The sequence below is a fragment of the Muntiacus reevesi genome, chromosome 7 (genome assembly GCF_963930625.1).
Source record: "Muntiacus reevesi chromosome 7, mMunRee1.1, whole genome shotgun sequence".
Classification (NCBI taxonomy): domain Eukaryota; kingdom Metazoa; phylum Chordata; class Mammalia; order Artiodactyla; family Cervidae; genus Muntiacus; species Muntiacus reevesi.
This window is the reverse complement of record NC_089255.1, coordinates 7,237,884-7,259,349: the sequence shown is the minus strand read 5'-3', so window position 1 is coordinate 7,259,349 and position 21,466 is coordinate 7,237,884. Positions and strand designations below refer to the sequence as shown.

The 21,466-nt window shown below is 43.1% G+C and overlaps 1 protein-coding gene across 1 annotated transcript in view; it reads right to left on the bottom strand.

Annotated features, from left to right (window-relative positions):
- The window catches only part of ANKDD1B (ankyrin repeat and death domain containing 1B), a 58,429-nt gene that overhangs the window by 6,490 nt on the left and 30,473 nt on the right, over window positions 1–21,466 (bottom strand). Inside the window, 5 exon segments of the mRNA XM_065941282.1 lie at window positions 2,106–2,361; window positions 2,462–2,557; window positions 11,216–11,305; window positions 13,798–13,908; window positions 17,815–17,901. Coding sequence (XP_065797354.1) covers window positions 2,106–2,361; window positions 2,462–2,557; window positions 11,216–11,305; window positions 13,798–13,908; window positions 17,815–17,901 — 640 coding nt within the window.

Sequence of the window (21,466 nt, the reverse complement as noted above, 5' to 3'; positions counted from 1 at the left end):
GCTGCCACAGAAAGGGCCAGGGATTTGGGAAGCCCAGGTCTTTTTCAACAGGCAATGGAGGCATTAATAGCTCATCCGTAAAGCACTGACCTATTTGCAGGAATAACAGAAGCCAGAACTGGTGGAAATTAAAATAGCATAGGCCAGATGTTAGGAAGCTCCCATTTGAACCACTGAATTTAATGATGGATGATTAGGTGGTTAGGTAGATGAGTAAATGGATATGAGAGAGAGGGGTAATTTCAACGGTTTCTCTAATCTTCTCATTAGGAACCATTTCATATTAGACCAGGATATAAGCTTCTTTAATAACAGAGTTTTAAATAATAAAATAGCAATAAATAAATTTGGTTAAAAAAATGTTAAGGATATATATTTAAAAAAAAAACAAGACTTCCTCCCACTCCAGACTTCAGGATCCCAGTTGTCACCAGGGGTTAACAATTCTTAGCATTTTCTGTGGGTCTACATCACCAGCTATAGGCATGCATTATTTATGATTTTCAAAGTTCATCTAACTCTCCCATCTTAAAGACTGGCAAGGAAAGAGGCCTTATTCATCTGGTAGAAAAATGATTTATTCTCATCTAGGAAAAAGAATCTAAAAATGCTAACAGGAATTAAAAATAGAACCAGTGAATATGCCTATTTTTAAAGAAAATGTGAAAACAACCATTTAAAAAACAAGCAAAAAGATGGGAAAGTCATCCTCAATAAAACATAGTGATGATCTAAGAAAGTGAGAGTGAGGCTAGACAAAGAGGAAGAGGAAAAAGAAGATGGAATAGAAATCAGAGGGTAAAGGAGAGCAATTAAACAGAATTCTAATTGTCAGACGTTGTCAACTTTGTCAAGTTTGTTTTGTCTTAGAGGCAAATAAGAAAAGTCTGGGGAGGACAGAGTGGACTCTGAAATAATCCCCATGTACCAGGATTATTGAGCCAATTAAACAGTACTGTGAGCAAAGAGGCAAATCAGTGCATTTTGCCTTGAAAGGCCTTAAGGGGACATTTCTCAGCACTGGCAAATTAGACTTCAATCCGGGCATGAGGTTCCCTCAGGGGAAGAGGGACTAGGACCTAAATTCTGGCTCCAGCCTTTTGGACCAGGGATTCAGTCTAGGACAGTAGAGAGTGGTTGTCTAGTAATGAAATTCCTGCCCAAAGGAATTGAATCTTGGTGGGGTGGGGGGTGGGAATTCTATTGAGATGCTGCATGAGTGGCAGCTATCAGAGGGAATACTGATGCAAGAAGGCAGAGGAATGTCCTGGAGACCACTTTTTGTATTCTCGAGATGAATAAGGTTTGGATGGCCATTGCAGAATACCTGAGTACAGAACAGCCAGCACAGTGGTATGTTGCAAACTGCAAAACTCTGAATAGGAATAATATCTAATAAAAATATAAAGCAAAATATTTGATTTTAACATCTTTGAATTTGGGATTCCTAAGGTATCTGAATAATCACTGGCTGCTATTTCAGCTCTTCTATCCCCACCTAGCAAAAGCTTCACCATTTCTGTGCAGCACACAAAAATGTCAAATGTTTGAGATGTAGATAGGACTAACCTTTAGTCATTTTCATTATTGGTTTCTTACTAGAATACATATATCCTCAGTAGTATAGTTCATCAGTGCTAGAGTAAATACTTGTGTGAAAGTGTTTTAACTGTTTTCTAAAAAGTAACTTACACAAACCTACCTGCTTTGCCATCTTTGGGTATTTATATTTTGTGGGCTTATAGTTAAAAAGAGGAAGAAAAACTGTGTCCGAATAACGTAGTACTTAAACTTTATATCATAAAGCCACATTGAGAATTGCTGTTGCTTTAATGCTTTCTGAAATTTAAATAATGCAGCCAAATAAAAGACAAAGATACAAAAACTAAATATGAACTTCCCTACCAGGACTGATGGCTCAGATGGTAAAGAGTCCACTTGCAGTGGAGGAGACATGGGTTCAATCCCTGGGTCAGGAAGACCTTCTGGAGAAGGGAATGGCAACCCACACCAATGTTCTTGCCTGGAGAATCCCAAGCACAGAGGAACCTGGCAGGCCATAGTCCATGGGGTCACAAAGAGTAAGACATGACTGAGTGACTAACCCATCCGAATGACATCTGACCACTTAGTAGAATGGGAGTCTGGGAACTTCCAGAAGGAACCATATATAGCCAGAGACTGTGACAGCAGGCACAGCCAGCAGTGTAGGCTGGCCTGCTTGGCCCCACTGAGCCCTACTCTTCTGCTCCCACCACTGCGACTAACACAGGATGGAGAGGAGGAGACGCAGCTGTTCACACCACGGATGGAACAGCACAGGACGAGAGGCGTGAAACCACACTCACAGGGCCCTGGCCACTAGGGAGAGAAAAAGAATCACACAGACCGCCCCTCTCGTCCCGTCAGAAGAGGGGGTTGTAGGAGAGGCCTCTGCTGAGCTGACCTGAGCCTTCCTTACCTCTCTCTAGGCATAATGCCTCTCAGCTTTGATGAGCACGTCCATGCAGAGGCTGCAGCTGCTCCTTGCGGCCACAGCCAGGGCAATCTTCCCTTGCTAAAAGCCAGAAATCAAAGTGTCAGACAATGTGGAGTACTGGTGAGGAGCTCTAGCTTTGGAACAAGGGGCCCTGGATTCAAATCCTGACCCTACTGGGGAAATTACGAGACGCTTGCTCCTTGGAAAAAAGCTATGACCAACCTAGACAGCATATTAAAAAGCAGAGATATTAGTTTGCTAACAAAAGTCCATCTAGTCAAAGCTATGGTTTTTCCACTAGTCATGTACAGATGTGAGAGCTGGACTATAAAGAAAGCTGAGCGCCGAAGAATTGATGCTTTTGAACTGTGGTGTTGGTGAAGACTCTTAAGAGTCCCTTGGACTGCAAGGAGATCCAACCAGTCCATCCTAAAGGACATCAGTCCTGAATATTCATTGGAAGGACTGATGCTGAAGCTGAAACTCCAATACTTTGGCCACCTCATGGGAAGAACTGACTCATTGGAAAAGACCCTGATGCTGGGAAAGATTGAAGGCGGGAGGAGAAGGGGATGACAGAGGATGAGATGGTTGGATGGCATTACTGACTCAATGGACATGAGTTTAAGTAGGCTCCGGAAGTTGGTGATGGACAGGGAGGCCTGGCATGCTGCACTCCACGGGGTCACAAAGAGTCAGACATGACTGAGCGACTGAACTGAACTGAACTGAACTGTGGCAATCCACTCCAGTATTCTTGCCTGGAAAATCCTATGGATGAATAGCCTGGCGGGCTACATCCATGGGGTCACAAGAGTTGGACACAACTTAGCAACTATACCACCAACATTGCTTCCTTTTGGGGAAAATGTGGGCCAGTGCTCAGTTTCCCCAGGTCTCAGTAACTTCCCCTCTGTGTAGTGGTGAGGGGCAAGTGTGATAACACATATTGCACACTTAGAACTGCTTGTGGCACATGGTAATGGTCTAAGAGATGCTAGATGTTGATAGTGTCAAGAGCTGTGTCAGTGGGGCAAGGGAAAGGATTGTGGCTTAGGGACCCACCATCAACAGGCGATTTTTTTATACACACACTATCAATGAGAACCCAAGCATTTCTCTAAGATTGGCAGGGGTCACTCTGGCTCACTGCATTGGGAAGTCCTCAGCAAATAAATAATATGATCACACACACTTCTCCTCCAAAAGCTAACTCCACCTGTGGCACAAACGTTAGCTAATAACCCATGCCCGCTTCCCCCACCAAACTGCTTTCCCTCCTTTCTTCTAAAAGAGATCTTCTGATTTTAGCTGGGCATTTGGCCACTGGAGTATTTCCCTAGCCTCTCTTACCCTTGGGTATGTGAACTAAGTACTGGCCAATGGCATATAAACGAAGCAGCACATGCAACTTCTGGGAAGCATCCTTATAGAGAAGAGGAATGTCACTCCCCTTCCTTCTCTCCTCCTCCCCAAGTGGAATGCTGTCGTGATGGCAGGAGCCCAAAGAGTCACATTAGATCAGCAAGTGAAGGCCACCTACTGAGGAGGGTGGAGAAATAAAACAGCAAAGGGATGAATTTTATTCAGAATAAATATCAATCATGGTAACACTAATATAGAACTCAACTTCCTGGACTCCTATCCAGAGATTTTTCTATTATATCATACCACCTCTAAACAAAGATGAGGGGTTAGAATCTTAACCAAATCATTCATGCATGCTCAGTTGCTGAGTCATGTTGGATTCTCTGAGACCCTATGGACTATAGCCTTCCAGTCTCCTCTGTCCATGGAATTTTCCAGGCAAGAATATTGGAGTGGGTTGCCATGCCCTCCTCCAGGGGATCTTCCTGACCCAGGGATCAAACCCCCACCTCCTGCATCTCCTGCATTGGCATGTAGATTCTTCACTACAGCGCCACCTGGGAAGCCCTTGGAATGACCAATAAAGGCTGTTCTAGACCTAATTTGGGGGTATAAATGTCCTTGGAGCCCATATAGCACCTCACAAATTACAAATGGCATACCTTTGTCAAGGTGGGTATAGTTCACAGTTCCCCTAGATTTTGAGCAGTGCCCAAGCCACACATCTATACTGTTTCCCCAAGCAAAAGATGCTGGTTCTCATTTGCTTTCCAAAGGACCCATGGAAAATCTGCTCAGGGATCCTGAAGATAATTAAAATGAATGGTCAGAAAAAATCTCAGAAGGGACTTCCCTGGATGTCCTGAGGCTAAGACTCCCCGTCCCCAATGCAGATGGCCTAGGTTTGATCCCTGGTCAGAGAACTAGATCCCACATGCCACAACAAAGACCCGGAACAGCCAAATAAACAAATATTTTTTATTAAAAAAAAAAAAGAAGAAAGAAAAGAAATAACCTCATAAAGAAGTTCCAACCTCAGAAACCCATGTTTCTATGCTCAGAGATCCAGAAACTTATCCTGATAAGTCTCTTACATGGCTGAGTATTTGTGAAATGCAACTCCCACCAATTCAAATGATTTGTCTGCTAGTCCAGACACTGAGACCCAGGTGAACCTAAAAATTAGAGCTGAAAGTAATCAGCCTCTAATCAAAAGAGACAGTAATGAAATTAAGAAGAACTTCATTCTGCAGGCATTTAGCAAGCATCTAATTGTATGCTATCTAAATTCTGGCTTGTAAAGCCGTCTGAATCACCATAATTAGCCTATTTTGGGAAGGCAGCATTCTGAGAGCCAGAGGTTTCAAGCTCATAGGAAAACCTTTGCAGGGAGCATGGCTGGAGTAGAAATGCAGATACTTGTGCTATTGAGGGTACATGGCCCTCTGGGAGCTTTGTGACCCTGAAGGCTGAGAGAACAGGGAAAGTCAGCTTTACCCCCAAACTTGGCTCCTTCTTTCCCATCCAGTGTGTGTGTGTTAGTCACTCAGTCGTGTCCGACTCTTTGTGACCCCACGGACTGTAGCCTTCCAGGCTTCTCTGTCCACAGGATAGACCAGGCAAGAACACTGGAATGGATAGCCATTCTTCCTGACCCAAGGATCGAACCCAGGTCTCCTGCATTGCAGGCAGATTCTTTACCATCTGAGCTACTAGGGAAGCCAGACAAGACCTTCATTCAGTCTTAGAAACAGTCACTTATCTTTGGTAAAAATCATGGGAACAGGGAGAAAAGAGAGTTTTTCTTCATCAATTACATATGTCCTGGATGCCAGCTAGGCACCAGACCCGATGAGAAAAGAGGGAGGAGGAGAAAGCAAATCTGGAAAACAGATCATGAGGCCCAGGAAACTGTGGCTTTGTTTTGAAAAGAGAATCGAGCTGTAGCAGAGACATGTTCACTGGAATATTCAATCCACTTGATTAGGGGCCCAACATAAGTTCCCTGCCCAATGCTATGGATTCTCTACTAACCAGACTGCCCTGGAGGTGTTGTTGATGAAAAAATAGAATAAAAGACAAAAGAAAGCATGAGAAGCTACTAATGCTAAATGTTAACATTGGGCTGGATGAAAGTTCCTTTGGGTTTTTCTGTAAGATACAGTGACAGAAAAACCTAATTGAACTTTTTGGACAAACCAACACTAGCACTAAATGTTAATGGAGTTAATGAGCCACCACTGGTGGAATTTCACCTAAGGGATGGAAATACGGCTGGTTTTGTTTTCCTCCCCTGTGCTTTTCTACGTTTTCCAAACTGTATACTTTATGTTCAGAAAAAGAAAGCTGACGTACAGAGACAAGTAAAATAACATTCCACCACTTCAGAGTCCACAAACATGAAATGTGTGGTCCTGAAATGGACTAGGGAGGATGCAGGCTTGCAATGGGAATCAGGGATGCCCTGAGCTCACGACCAGTGAGGGTAAAGACCTGGAAGGAAAAACTGCAACTTCTAGAAGTGCTGGGGAGCCAAGCAGCCAATAGCTTTGGCTTTGATGCTCAGCCTTGCCTCTTACAATGGCCCTGATATCATCAAAAACCTCCCATGTCTTCTCTTAAAAACAGGGATAATTTCATCCACCTCGCAGAAGAGATGCAAGAATTGAACTAAGATGTGATTGTGGCTGAGTGTGAGTACCTAGCAGAGCTGCCGCACAATGTCTTCTTTTATATCTTTTCAGGAAAGCTGGGACCCAACAAATGGTCACCCAAACCCCTCCATGGTTGAGCCTGTAGAATTGCATCACATGCAAGAAATAAAGCTGTCCATCTTTAAAAACAAATATACAATACAGCTTAATGGTGCAAGCAACCCAAATGTCCACTCACGAATGAGCAAAAGGTGGCATGTTTACAAGGGAATATTATTCAAACTTAAAAAGGAAGGAAATTCTGATACATGTTGCAACTTGGTTGAGCCTTGAGTACACAGTCACAAAAGGGAAAACATCATATGATTCCACCTAGATGAGGTACCCAGAGAAGACAAATTCAGAGACAGGAGGTAGAATGGGGCTAGGAGAGGAAGGAAGGAATGGTATGGTTTATAGAGTTTCAGTTTTATAAGATGAAAATGTTCTGGAGGTTGGACATATAACAAAGTGAATGTTCTTAACATTACAGAACTGGACATTTAAAAATGGTTAATGGAGACCTCCCTGGTGGTCTGGTGGTTAAGATTTCACACTACCAATGCAGGGAGCGTGGGTTCGATCCCTGTTCAGGGAACTAAGATCCGACATGCTGCACAGTGAGGCCAACAAATAGCTAAATAAATTTTTTTAAATAAAATTAAAAAATTTAAATTGTTAAGATGTACATTGAATATATTTTACAATTAAAATATTTAAATAAATTTAAAAAGCAAGTTTAGACACATATAAATCTACTCATTGTAGTTCTGTTTATAATAGCAAAGGGTTAAGAACAACCTGAGCTCCCAGGTGATGCTAGTGGTAAAGCACCCGCATGCCAGTGCAGGAGGCATAGGATGTATGGGTTCGGTCCCTGGGCGGGGAGATGCCATTAGGAGGGCTTGGCAACCCACTCCGGGATTCTTGCCTCGAGCATTCTGTGGACAGAGGAGCCTGGCGGGCTATGGACCATAGGGTTGCATAGAGTTGGACACAACTGAAGCGACTTACCATGAGCATACAAGGATGATTTAAGTGCCCATGAGTTGGAAACTAAACAAATGATGCTATGTTCCTACCACAGTCCATTATGCAACTGAAACAAGAGAAGAAACTCTCTCCAAGCATACTGCTTTATACTGGCAAGGGGAAAACACTAACGTAGGACAGCATGTGGTCCTTCAGTCCCTCAGTCAGGTCTGACTCTTGGCAACCCATGGACTGCAGCACGCCAGGCTTCCCTGTCCTTAGCTATCTTCCGGAGCTTGCACAAACCCATGCCCACTGTGTCAGTGATGCCATCCAACCACCTCATCCTCTGTCACCCCCTTCTCCTCCTGCCTTCAATCTTCTCCAGCACCAGGATCTTTTCCAATGACTCGGCTCCTTGCATCAGGTGGCTAAAGTATTAGAGCTTCAGCCTCAGCATCAGTCCTTCCAAGTAAAATTCAGGTTGATTTCCTTTAGGATGGACTGGTTAGCTCTCCTCACAGTCCAAGGGACCCTCAAGAGCCTTCTCCAACACCACAGTTCAAAAGGATCAATTCTTGGGTGCTCAGCCTTCTTTACAGTCCAAATTTCACATCCATATATGACTATTGGAAAAATCATAGCTTTGACTAGATGGACCTTTATAGGCAAAGTAATGTCTCTGCTTTTTAATATGCTGTCTAGGTTGGTCATAGCTTTTCTTCCAAGGAGCAAGCGTCTTTTAATTTCATGGCTGCAGTCACCATCTGCAATGATTTTAGAGCCCCCCAAAAAGAAAGTCTCTCACTGTTTCCACTGTTTCCCCATCTATTTGCCATGAAATGATGGGACCAGACGCCATGATCTTCATTTTTTGAACATTGAGCTTTAAGCCAACGTTTTCACTCTCCTCTTTCACTTTCATCAAGAGGCTCTTTAGTTCCTCTCTGCTGTCTGCCATAAGGGTGGTATCATCTGCATATCTGAGTTTATTGATAATTCTCCCGGCAATCTTGATTCCAGTTTGTGCTTCATCCAACCCAACATTTCATATGATGTACTCTGCATGTAAGTTAAATAAATAGGGTGAAAATATACAGCCTTGATGTATTCCTTTCCCAATTTTGAACCAGTCCATTCATTGTTTCATGTCCGATTGTAACTGTTGCTTCTTGACCTGCATACAGATTTCTCAGGTGGCAGGTAAGGTGGTCGGTATTCCCATCTCTTAAAGAATTTTCCACAGTTTGTTGTGATCCACACAGTCAAAGACTTTGGCATAGTCAATAAAGCAGAAGTAGATGCTCTACTGGAATTCTCTTACATTTTCTATGATCCAACGGATGTTGGCAATTTAATCTCTGGTTCCTCTGCCTTTTCTAAATCCAGCTTGAACATCTGGAAGTTCTCAATTCACATGCTGTTGAAGCCTAGCTTGGAGAATTTTGAGCATTTCTTTCCTAGCATGTGAGATGAGTGCAATTGTATAGTAATTTGAACATTCTTTGGCATTGTCATTCTTTGAGACTGAAATGAAAACTGATGTTTTCCAGTCCTGTGGCAACTGTTGAGTTTTCCAAATTTGCTGGCATATTGAGTGCAGCACTCAATATAAGACAATATAAGTATATACTATTGTATAAAAAGGATGGAGGAATGGACTAAGGGTATAATATATTTATGTTTCTGTTTATACATAAAGAAACTCTGGAAAGAAGAGAAGAAATTTATGATAATGGGTATGTATGGCAAGGATAGCATGAGAGCCAGACAATAGAGGGTAGGGGTGGATGGGAAATGTTTACTAGAAAATCTTTACTAATTTGTAAATTCTTGGACCTTGTGAATTTATCATCTTTTCAAAAAAAATAAATAATTTGTGTTTTAAAATATATATTTTATTGTTGAGGATAAAAATTATTAACAACTTATCTCAATTAAAACTGGGATGTTAATATCAAGATACAAGGTTTCTAGTGCTCGCTTTGGCAGCACATATACTCAAGATACAAGGTTTCTCCAATTTAGGTCCATTTCACAAAAGATAGATTACACAGAAGAACTATACAAAAATGATCTTCACGACCCAGATAATCACAATGGTGTGATCACTCACCTAGAGCCAGCCATCCTGGAATGCAAAGTCAAGTGGGCCTTAGGAAGCATCACTATGAACAAAACTAGTGGAGGTGATGGAATTCCAGTTGAGCTATTTCAAAGCCTAAAAGATGCTGCCGTGACAGTGCTGCACTCAATATGCCAGCAAATTTGGAAAACTCAGCAGTGACCACAGGACTGGAAAAGGTCAGCTTTCATTCCAACCCCAAAGAAAGGCAATGCCAAAGAATGCGCAAACTACCACACAATTGCACTCAACTCACATGCTAGGAAAGAAATGCTCAAAATTCTCCAAGCTAGGCTTCAACAGCATGTGAATTGAGAACTTCCAGATGTTCAAGCTGGATTTAGAAAAGGCAGAGGAACCAGAGATTAAATTGCCAACATCCGTTGGATCATAGAAAATGTAAGAGAATTCCAGTAGAGCATCTACTTCTGCTTTATTGACTATGCCAAAGTCTTTGACTGTGTGGATCACAACAAACTGTGGAAAATTCTTTAAGAGATGGGAATACCGACCACCTTACCTGCCACCTGAGAAATCTGTATGCAGGTCAAGAAGCAACAGTTACAATCGGACATGAAACAATGAATGGACTGGTTCAAAATTGGGAAAGGAATACATCAAGGCTGTATATTTTCACCCTATTTATTTAACTTACATGCAGAGTACATCATATGAAATGTTGGGTTGGATGAAGCACAAACTGGAATCAAGATTGCCGGGAGAAATATCAATAACCTCAGATATGCAGATGATACCACCCTTATGGCAGACAGCAGAGAGGAACTAAAGAGCCTCTTGATGAAAGTGAAAGAGGAGAGTGAAAACGTTGGCTTAAAGCTCAATGTTCAAAAAATGAAGATCACAGCATCTGGTCCCATCACTTCATGGCAAATAGATGGGGAAACAGTGGAAACAGTGAGAGACTTTCTTTTTGGGGGGCTCCAAAATCATTGCAGATGGTGACTGCAGCCATGAAAAGCTATGACCAACCTAGACAGCATATTAAAAAGCAGAGACATTACTTTGCCAACAAAGGTCTGTCTAGTCAAAGCTATGGTTTTTCCAGTAGTCATGTGATGTGAGAATTGGACTATAAAGAAAATTGAGCGCCGAAGAATTGATGCTTTTGAACTGTGGTGTTGGAGAAGACTCTGAGAGTCCCTTGGACTGCAAGGAGATCCAACCAGTCCATCCTAGAGGAAATCAGTCCTGAATATTCATTGAAAGCACTGATGTTGAAGCTGAAACTCCAATACTTTGGCCACCTGATGCCAAGAACTGACTCACTGGAAAAGACCCCCGATGCTGGGGAAGATTGAGGGCAGGAGGAGAAGGGGATGACAGAGGATGAGATGGTTGGATGGCATTCACCAACTCAATGGACATGAGTTTGGGTAAACTCTGGGAGTTGGTGATGGACAAGGGAGGCCTGGCATGCTGTACTCCATGGGGTCACAGAGTCAGACACGACTGAGTGACTAAACTGAACTGATTCTAATCCTGTCTCTCGAGGCTCACAGCCAACAGGGAGGACTCAGCAAGCAGCTCAGTTAAACAGAGTGAAGTTCATGGACTGACCTTGTCAACAATCTTCAAGTTACAGCCAGCCTTCAGCAGGGTTTCCACAAGTTCCACATTTCCAAGATCAGCAACTACATGCAAAGGAGTCTACAGCCTGTGCCATGAAAAATTTCAAAAATATAATTCAGCATGTTAAAGAGAGAAGAAAGTTGCATAATAAAAAGACAAAGGGAAAGCAAAGGTGTCCTCCACAGGCATAAGGGAAAACAGATAAGCTAACTTATTTTTAAACAGGAACAAGAGATATTCATTGCTGTTATTTATAACAATGAAAGATTGAAAGGAAGTTACATGCTTAATAAGGAGACTCATGAGATAAATTATGGTATATGCACATATGAGAAAAGTAGGCAACCATCACAAATAACTTTTTAAAATAATTTCAATAAGGGGCACCTACAGTAGTAAGTTCATAGAGATATAGTGAAATGGCGTGTCGAGGAGGCAGGAATAAGGAATTACTGTTCAATGAGTATGAGTTTCAGTTTAGAAAGATAAAACTCTGGAGACAGTGTGAGAGTTATGCACATGGTCAATATGCTTAGTGCCACCGAACTGTACACTTAGAAATGGTTACAATAGTTAAGTTTTATGCTACATCTATTTTGCCACAATAAAAAATAATTTCAGAGATTTGTAAAAATGGGAAAGTGCTTGTAACATTTAAAACCTTAGGGAAAAATACTCTCTGGCTGAGCTCAATTTATATATAAAAATAGAGGAAGAGGAAAAAATTGCATTGGTGATGTTAAGAATGATAACATCAAAATGCAGGGATTAGAGGTTATTTTTATTGCCTTCTTGATGCTTTTCTCTATTTTGCAAATTCCCTACATTATAGTGTATAAAAGGAGTGTCAGCTTTTAATTCCTTTCTGAAATAACCATTTTCCTACAAAAAGGACAAGAGGGTCTCAGAGAAATAGATGAAATCACAAGAAAATCACCCGTCTTACACCTCCCACCAAAAGAAACTCTGATGTGAAGGCATTTCTAAAATATTAACACGGACTGGAACACTGGTTGTGATCTAGCCCCACTCCTACACCAGAGGGGGGAAGCGACTCTCCCAGTGTCACACAGCTGGGCAGAAGCGTCTAGTCCAGGACTCTTCCTCCCAGAGCACAGGGCCAACCTGCTTGGCAAGTTAACAGAATTAATATCAAAAAGCATTCACTAAAGACCCACTTTTAGGTGGCAATGCACCCCTCTGGAGGCTCATTATCTAAGATATGGAACAAACACTGATAGACTGATTGAAAGTCTGTACCAACATGGAACAGAGACAAGTGTCACACACCAAATACTCATAAAACCTCCCAATGGCAAAACTGCTAGAAGTCCAGACGGCTGGAAATGCAACCTAAATATTAAGAGAGCTCTCTTTCTTTGGGGGGATTAGAACCAAATTGTAAGTTTTTTTTAGCTTATTTATGTCTCCTTACTTTTATACACTGTGTGTATTCCTAGTCTAACAAAAACCATCAGTGATGAAGAGTTTGACACCCTGGGTGGTGGTCTAGCAAGCCTCATTTGCTGGAGTGGAGGTAGTTAATTCTGGTGAAACTAAAACCACTTGTGAGTTCTGTCCTTGCGGAGAGAAAGATGCTGCCCATAAGAAAAGATCTGGGGCATCAACATATCTGAACACACATGTATGTTTAATAACAAGGGGGATTTTTCTTCCCTCACACTTTTGGGATAGTAGAAGACCAGGGAGGAGAATGGTCCCTGGGGAAGGAAGGGACAGACAGGGAGTTGAGTCCCCATTCAGCTCAGGGCACCAGCGACCTCACAGGTTGGAGCTGGAGCAGAGATGGGAATCAGTGCTCTGGCTTCACAGATGAGGAAACAGAGGACTACCCAGTGGGTAAGTTCAGGCATCCCCACCAATCATGGCCACTCCTCACCTTGGAAGGGGCAGCCAGGAAGGAGGGAGAGGTCCCGAGGCTCATGGGTTAAGACCCCTCTCTCTGAGAGTTTTCCTTCCCACCTCTGGCCTCTGGAAGAGGGCAGCCCATCCCACAGCAGGGTCCAGTGCAGACAGCACCCACCCCCATCCTCTTAATTCTTCCACCTCAACATTTCTATTTCTAGCCAGTGATGGATGCCTTCTATGGAACATTTGATTCTGCTCCAATGGACTGAATTCATGGTGATTTAAAAAAAAAAAAAAATTCAAGAGGTCTCTTTTGCCTTTGGGCAAACAGAAAATACATTTACGGTCTGTCATACAAAGCTTCCTTCTGGGTGAAAAGGGTTCTCTGCCAACTACAACATTTCACACTGGGGGAGTAGCTTTTGATTTAAAGAGGCTCTGGCAATTTACCTCCGAGCTACTGTTTATCTATCCAAAGCACTGGGCCTGTTAAATGTGAACAGTTTAATAATGCACTGACTGAATCCCAGTTGTGCATTTGAAAAAGACAAAATATGTGTGTGCAAGTGGGAGTGAGGGTGAGAGGAAAAAAAGGATAAAAAATGAAGGTGCCTGTTCCTCCCAGGAACCTCGAACTTGATCAAAACTACCCCTAAACACACACTGAGTGAAACAGGAAAATTGACTCTCCAGGTTCTGACTTGCTGGCTTACCTGATTTAAGATATCAGCGTCATGCCGTGCACTTAATAAGCTGTTCACCACTGTGACATGGTTGTTGAGAACAGCTAAATGAAGAGGGGACACCTTCGGCTGCAGAAACAAATGACAATTTCAAATTCAAAAAATTCTGGCTTCAACATTCAGATAAAAAAGTGACCCATTTCAGCAGATAACCCCCTGAACACTGACACGGCCCAGCATGGTGGCGAGTCCTTCAGTAAGTCTTCAGCAATCATTTGCCTGCCGAGGTCGCACAGCTAACATGCTCACCAGCAACCCCCCTCCCGCATCATTTATTCTAGAACTTGATTCTGAGCACCTACTATAAGCCAGGCTCTCTTCAGGATGCCAGGGGTTCAGTCAGAGCCTATGAATGAATGAAATCTATGGTTTTTCCAGTAGTCCTGTATGGATGTGAGAGTTGGACCATAAAGAAGGCTGAGCACTGAAGAATTGATGCTTTCTAACTGGGGTGCTGGAGAAGGCTCTTGAGAGTCCCTTAGACAGCAAGATCAAATCCTAAAGGAAATCAGACCTGAATTTTCACTGGAGGGACTGATGCTGAAGCTGAAGCTCCAATACTTTGGTCACCTGATATGAAGAGCTGACTCACTGGAAAAGACATGATGCTGGGAAAGATTGGAGACAGGAGGAAAAGGGGATGACAGAAGACGAGACAGTTGGATGGCATCACTGACTCAATGGACATGAGTTTGAGCCAACTCTGGGAGATAGTGAAGGACAGGGAAGCCTGGCGTGCTGCAGGCAATGGGACCACAAAGAGTCGGACACGACCGAGCGACTGAACAAGAACAAGGTGTTCAGTGGTGAACATAGCCCAGCCTCAGGAATTTTTCATCGAGTAGGGAAAGCGACATTGATTTTTTTTAAAGTCACAAAATAAATATACGGTTGCTAATTGTGTTAAGTACCTTGGAGGAAAACTGCAGAGTAGTAAGATAGCATATGTGCGGGTGGGCCGAGGGCCAAACTTGCCAGTGGTCAGGAAAAAAACTTTCCTGAAGAATTGACATCTGAGCTCAAATATGAAGACTAAGAAACTACTGAATAGCTTAACTGCGGGACTTCTCAGAGCCTTCAAAGAGCTAAAGTGCAGTGGGAATAACCACAGTAGCAGTCATATTCCATATTTCCTAACTTGCCTTGAACTAGGGCTTTCTCTCCCTAGAGCGGGTTGGGGGACTAACACCCCCTCACCGAGGGTACAGTCCATGCTCAGCCCTCCCGCCTGTGTAGTCTGACCACCGCGTATTCGCCAAGCCCCTACAGTCTGCTTTCCTCCCGCTTTGTGGCTAAAACGCCTGTCTTCCAGCCGCGCGCTCAGTCACCTGCAGCGCAGGCTTCTCACCAGCTCTGCCAGCCTCAGTGCCCCCCTGTACACTCACACAGACAGCCTCTGGCTGCCTCACTCCTACCCAGCTGCCCCTGGCCCCAGGGGCTCCAGAGAAAACACCTCCCTGGGGGTAGAAAAGGCAGGATGAAAAAAGGCGAGGAGGACACAGTTAAGGTGTGAGAGTCAGGTGAGGGCATCTAGTGGGGAGGGGTGGGGTTGGGGCGCAGGGAGCGGATGCAGTGAAACCGTGTGGACCACAGAAGCTGAGCTGAGAGGCAGAGAGAGTGGAGAGAAGGGGTGCAGATGCCTCGAGGGTGGGTGCAGAGGACGGGGCACGGTGCTGCTCAAGCAGAGATGATGACGTTAGTCAGCATCAGGTACGCACATACAACGCATCCTCCTAAGGGTACTGCTACACACTCACATCCCCAGTAGTTGAGTTCAGTTCAGTCGCTCAATCGTGTCCGATTCTTTGTGACCCCACGGACTGCAGCACGCCAGGCCTCCCTCCATCACCAACTCCTAGAGCTTGCTCAAACCCATGTCCATTGAGTCGGTGATGCCATCCAACCATCTCATCCTCTGTCATCCCCTGCCCCTCCCACCTTCAATCTTTCCCAGCATCAGGGTCTTTTCCAATGAGTCATTTCTTCTCGTCGGGTGGCCAAAGTATTGGAGCTTTAGCTTCAGCATCAGTCCTTCCAATGAATATTCAGGACTCATTTCCTTTAGGATGGACTGGTTGGATCTCCTTGCAGTCCAAGGGACTCTCAAGAGTCTTCTCCAACACCACAGTTCAAAAGCATCAATTCTTTAGCACTCAGCTTTCTTTATAGTCCAACTCTCACATCCATACAGTTAATATTCTCATATCCCCAGCAGTTAATACTGTTTAAAACACTAGGCTGACAGCTTTTCATTCACAACCACCCCAGCAGTTAGGTCTTCTATTCCACACTTTACATACTGAGAGAGTCAATTCTTAGGCAGGTCGATAAGAAGTCCGGGTCCCTGAGGAGGAGAAAAGGGTCTGGGGCTCTCACAGAGGAGACAGCGGTCTGGGATTCTCAAGGAGGAGGAAATGACAGTCTTTTTTTTTTCTCTACATTCCGTAGTCTTAGTCACATAAAACGTTTTTTGCTTTAAGCCCAGAACTGATGATTACACAACAAACAACTCAGTTTAAACTCTGTACTAAGGATTATATAACAAGAATGTATCCTGCTGTGAGGACAGTTTCTCCTTCCTGAAAACCTTCTGGCTAATCCTGTTATCTTAAAATGTAAATTGTGGGGGTGGGTCTAGTAAGATCTTTACCACCTTAGACATTCTTTTGATTCACTGTAATAAGTAATTAAAAAGTATCTAACTCCCTTGCTAACACCAGCAAGGGGGGGCACTCTCCATCCCCTTCAGATGTCCATGTCAGAAGCTTTCTCTGCCCCTTTTTATACTTTAATAAAACTCTGCTACACAAAAGCTCTTGAGTGATCAAGCCTGGTGCCTGGTCCAGAAGCTAAATCTTCTTCTTTGGAGATCCTGAATCACCTAAGCTATCAATTCGAGACACAGAGGTTAAATCACCTCCTGAGGCATCTGAGCTAGGATGTGGCAGAGACAGGATTCGAACCCAGATCTTCCTGACTCCAACATCAACACCAGCCTCCTTCCCACAGGGGTAGATGGATGGAAGAAAGATACAGTGATTGAGCAAAGAACCCAGCAGTACTCAGAGGAGGAGGAAAGGAGGGGCAGATGGGACCTAAAGCTGTGTACATCAGACTGTCCAAGGGTGAGCATGGGAGGATGGGGTGGAGGGGCAGTCTTTCCATATAGACCTCTTCTGCTCTGGGAGGACCTGGTCTCCATGACACCAAGCATGAAAAAAGAGAACAGATCCCTAATCCCAGGGACATAGGGAGGGCCCTTCCTGCTGGGACTACCAGCCTTGGTGTGACCCCAAAACCTCCTGAGAAACAGGAGGCATCCTTGAATAGACCAGGCAAATTCAGAGCTTCTCATGCCATTCTCCAGAAACTACCAATCCTGGTTTAAATCACATCCTTTCTCTCCAGTTAATACAATAAATAGTAAAGGCTTAAGCAAGATCAGAGGAAAGAATATTCTCCCAGGAGAAATGAAAGTAGAGTGAAAAATAGCATCTAATTCCAGCACAGATGGCCTTTGTTAATTTTGCTAGGGCCAACTTCAGAAAACCTAAATCAGTACAAATGACTGACTTCCAAAAGAAAAACAAAATCGGTCAGCAAAGGGGGAAAAATAATCCTTCTCCTGCCTATTAACAGCAGCTTCATCATTTTCCCAGACTGATAAATTTAATACAAGAATGGCCATCTCCAGACACATGAGAAAGTTTAACTGCGGCAAATATAAATACTTAAAACACAAAGATTTCGTTTTGTTTAGGAACTGCAACAACTTTCTAAAATTCAGCCCTCGGATTCTATTTCTCATGATTAAAAGTCAGTCTGCAAAAGGAGTTGGCCAGCCCTCCCAGAAAGAATTCCTCCTTTGTGATCACCGTCCCTCCCCTTCCTCTCCCCAGTGTATCTGCAAGCAGCATCTTACAGCAAAGCCAAGCCTCAGAACTGGGATCCAAGTCCGTGGTACCTTAGACTCACTTCCATCTTCTGGTGCAGATCAACGTTCTCACTGAGAAGAAAGCTGACAAGTGATGCACGGCCGTTCAGGGTTGCACTGACATTGATCTGTAAGAGCCAGGTGGAGAGAGAAGGCAGGGAGGGATTCCCATTAGAATCCAGCATGCTTTCTGGTGTTCTTCTCATGGTTATCAATGAATACAATGAAACAGTATGACTCTTTTTTTTTTTTTTTCCAGTATGACTCTTTTAAAGAGAAAATTCAATGTGCTTCTGATTATTGGGCTTGGGGGTGGTGCTCTTTGTTGCTTCTAGGTGAAAAGTCAGGTCCTAGGCATGCCTCAGGCAAATATGAGCTAAAGCCAGGAAGTACGAAGTGAACTGGGGCCAAGTCTTCTCTCTATATACCAAGCTAACCCTCTCCTTGAGCCCGAAGAGATGAACTTGGTATTGGTCCCAGAAATGCCTCAACCCTCTCATTCTGACTGTTGACTAGCAACTGTCCCCTGCAGGCACCACCTCAAAACAGCATGAAAGTGTTAGTGGCTCAGCTGCATCCAACTCTTTTGCGACCCCCACAGACTGTGGTCCACCAGGTTCCTCTGTCCATGGAATTCTCCAGGCAAGAATACTGGAGTGGGTTGCCATTTCCTCCTCCAGGGGATCTTCCTGACCCGGGGTCAAGCCCACATCTTCTGCGTTTCCTGCATTGCAGGGGGATTCTTTACCACTGGGCCACTTGGGAAGCCCCTGATTATCCTGTCCTCCTGCAAAAGTCCTTGCAAGAAGAAAAGCTTAAAGATAATAGCGTATGGTTCTAAGCCACTGTGCTCTGAGTTGGTTGGTTATAAAGTGATAGGCAAGTGGAACAAATACTCGCAGGATTGATACACACTCTGACCAATGGGAATCTAGCTTGAGCTAAATGCCTAAATGACTTTGAATAAATGGTCTCTCAAGGATGGGCCTCTATGTCTTCCTCTGTGACAATAACAGAACCACCTATATTATTAGTTCTCCATTGCTGCGAATAACAAATCACCACAAATGTGAGTGCCTTAAACAATACAGATGTATTATCTTACAGTTCTAGAGGTCAGAAGTCTGAAATGAGTCTCACTGAGTGAAAAGAAAGTCCTATAGGAAGGCCTTCGGGAGAATCCATTTCTTTGCCTTTTTCAGTCTGTAGAAGCCACACACACCCCTTGGCTCTCAGCCCCCCTCCTTTACCTTAAAGTCAGCAATGGGGTGCTCAGTCTTTCTCATGTTACATCCCCCTGACCTCCTTGCTGGCCTCATCCTTCTGCTTGAAAGGACCCTTGTGATTACATTAGGCTCACCTGGATAATCTCATTGTAGGGTCAGATGATGATCAACCTTAATTCCCCTTTGCCCTGTAACTTCACAAACTCACAGGTTCCCAGGATCCTAATGTGGACCTCTTTGAGGGCTGTTATTCTGCCAACCACACCATCCTACCTCTTTTTCTCAAATCATCACAATACTTAGGAAATACATGAGCTAGTAAAGGTGTATAACGATCTTAACTATCATCTCAATTAAGCCACAAAAATTTATTGAGCACTTATTATGTGTCAGACCCTATGTTAGATAGTGGGGGTGTGGACATGATTAGACTGACAATATCTCTGATGTTACATTCCAGTAGGGGTGGACAATCAATTAATATATAGATCAGTAGACTGGTAGATCAGTAAATCAACAGATTTAGAATAAATCCATCTATTAGAATCTAGATATTATTAGAAGAATAACATCAGCTAGTGGCAATGAGCATGCTACAGTGAGAAATGAAATAGTGTGACTGGATGATTATTCTCCAGTGAGTGATCAAGAAAACTTTCTTGGATAGGGTAACATCTAGACTGAGATCAGAATGGTAGGAATTGTCCCCTAATGGAAGGATCTGATACAGAAACAGGTTTGTAAAGAGCCCAAAGCCAGGAACCCAAAGAGCTGTAGGGGCCTGTGGCATTTCATCCATAAGACACAATGGGCACAGAGTGTACGACCTTCAGACTTTTTAAGCACCAAAGAAATATTTGAAATCTTAAAAAAAAAAAAAAGCTGGTTCCAAAATACCAAAAGATAACCACAAAATTGAGTTGAATAAATATTTAATCAACATAGTCATACTTCATTGATTGTTAAATGCAATATTCATAAAGTATTCATTACACTGTAAACAATTTGTAGGTTAAATTTTTTCACTTCCCTCAAATTTTCAAGTATGGGCAGAGTTCTAAGAAATCAATCATAAATTAGGGTGGTCTAAAGGCGCTACATTCAATATGTCAACAAACTTGAAAAACTCAGCAGTGGCCAGAGGACTGGAAAAAGTCAGTTTTCATTCCAATCCCAAAGAAGGGCAATGCCAAAGAATATTCAAACTGCCATATAACTGTGTTCATTTCACATGCTATCAAGGTTATACTCAAAATCCTTCAAGCTAGGCTTCAACAGTACATAAACTGAGAACTTCCAGATGTACAAGCTGGATTTAGAAAAGGTAGAGGTCAAATTGCCAACATCCACTGGATCATGGAGAAAGAAAGGAAATTCCAGAAAAATAGCTACTTCTGCTTCATTGACTATGCTAAAGTCTTTGACTGTGTGGATCACAACAAACCGTGGAAAAATTTTTAAGAGATGGAAATACCAGACCACTTACCTGTCTTCTGAGAAACTTGTATGCAGGTCAAGAAACTGTTGCTAGAACCGGACATGGAACAATGAACTGGTTCCAAATTGGGGAAGGAGTACATCAAAACTGTATATTGTTACCCTGCTTATTTAACTTATGTGTAGAGTACATTATGCAAAATACTGGGCTGCATGAAATACAAGATTCCCAGGAGAAATAACAACCAAAAAAAAAAAAAAATCAACAACCTCAGATACGCAGATGATACCACTCTAATAACATACAGTGAAGAGGAACTAAAGAGCCTTTTGATAAAAGTGAAAGAAGAGAGCGATAAAGCTGGCTTAAAACTCATGGTCCAAAAGACTAAGATCATAGCATCTGGTTCCATCACTTCATGGCAAATAGAAGGGGAAAAAGTGGAAGCAATAACATTTTTTTTTCTTGGACTCCAAAATCACTGTGGATGGTGACTATAGTCATAAATTAAAAGATGGTTGTGTGAAATGTGAAACCCCCTCCCGAGGAGAGAAAACATGGCACCGCCAATTTTGAGTAAAACCCCCTCCCGAGGAGAGAAAACGAAACTTTTAGACAAAGAAACTCAACCAGGGGAGGACAGGAAGTCCGTCACCCCCCCTTACTCTAACCCACCAATCAGTAGCTAACAGGACATCCTTAGTTGAAGATTTAACCAATCCCTTTAAGCTTCCCTTCCTGCGTCCCCTGCTATACAGTATAAAAAAGATTCACTGCTTGCACTCGGGGCTCCTTCGCCATTGTGTGAAGAGAGTACCTGCTCGAACTTGTAATAAAGTTCCTCACTGTTTTTGCATCGATCCGCGGCTCCTGTGGTGTTTGGTGGGATTCTGCGATCCGGGTACAATAGTTGCTCCTTGGAAGGAAAGGTATGACAAACCTAGACAGCATATTAAAAACTAATCTCTGGGAAAAAAAAGTAACCTCTGCCACTCTGCCAACAAAGGTCCGTATAGTCAAAGCCATGTT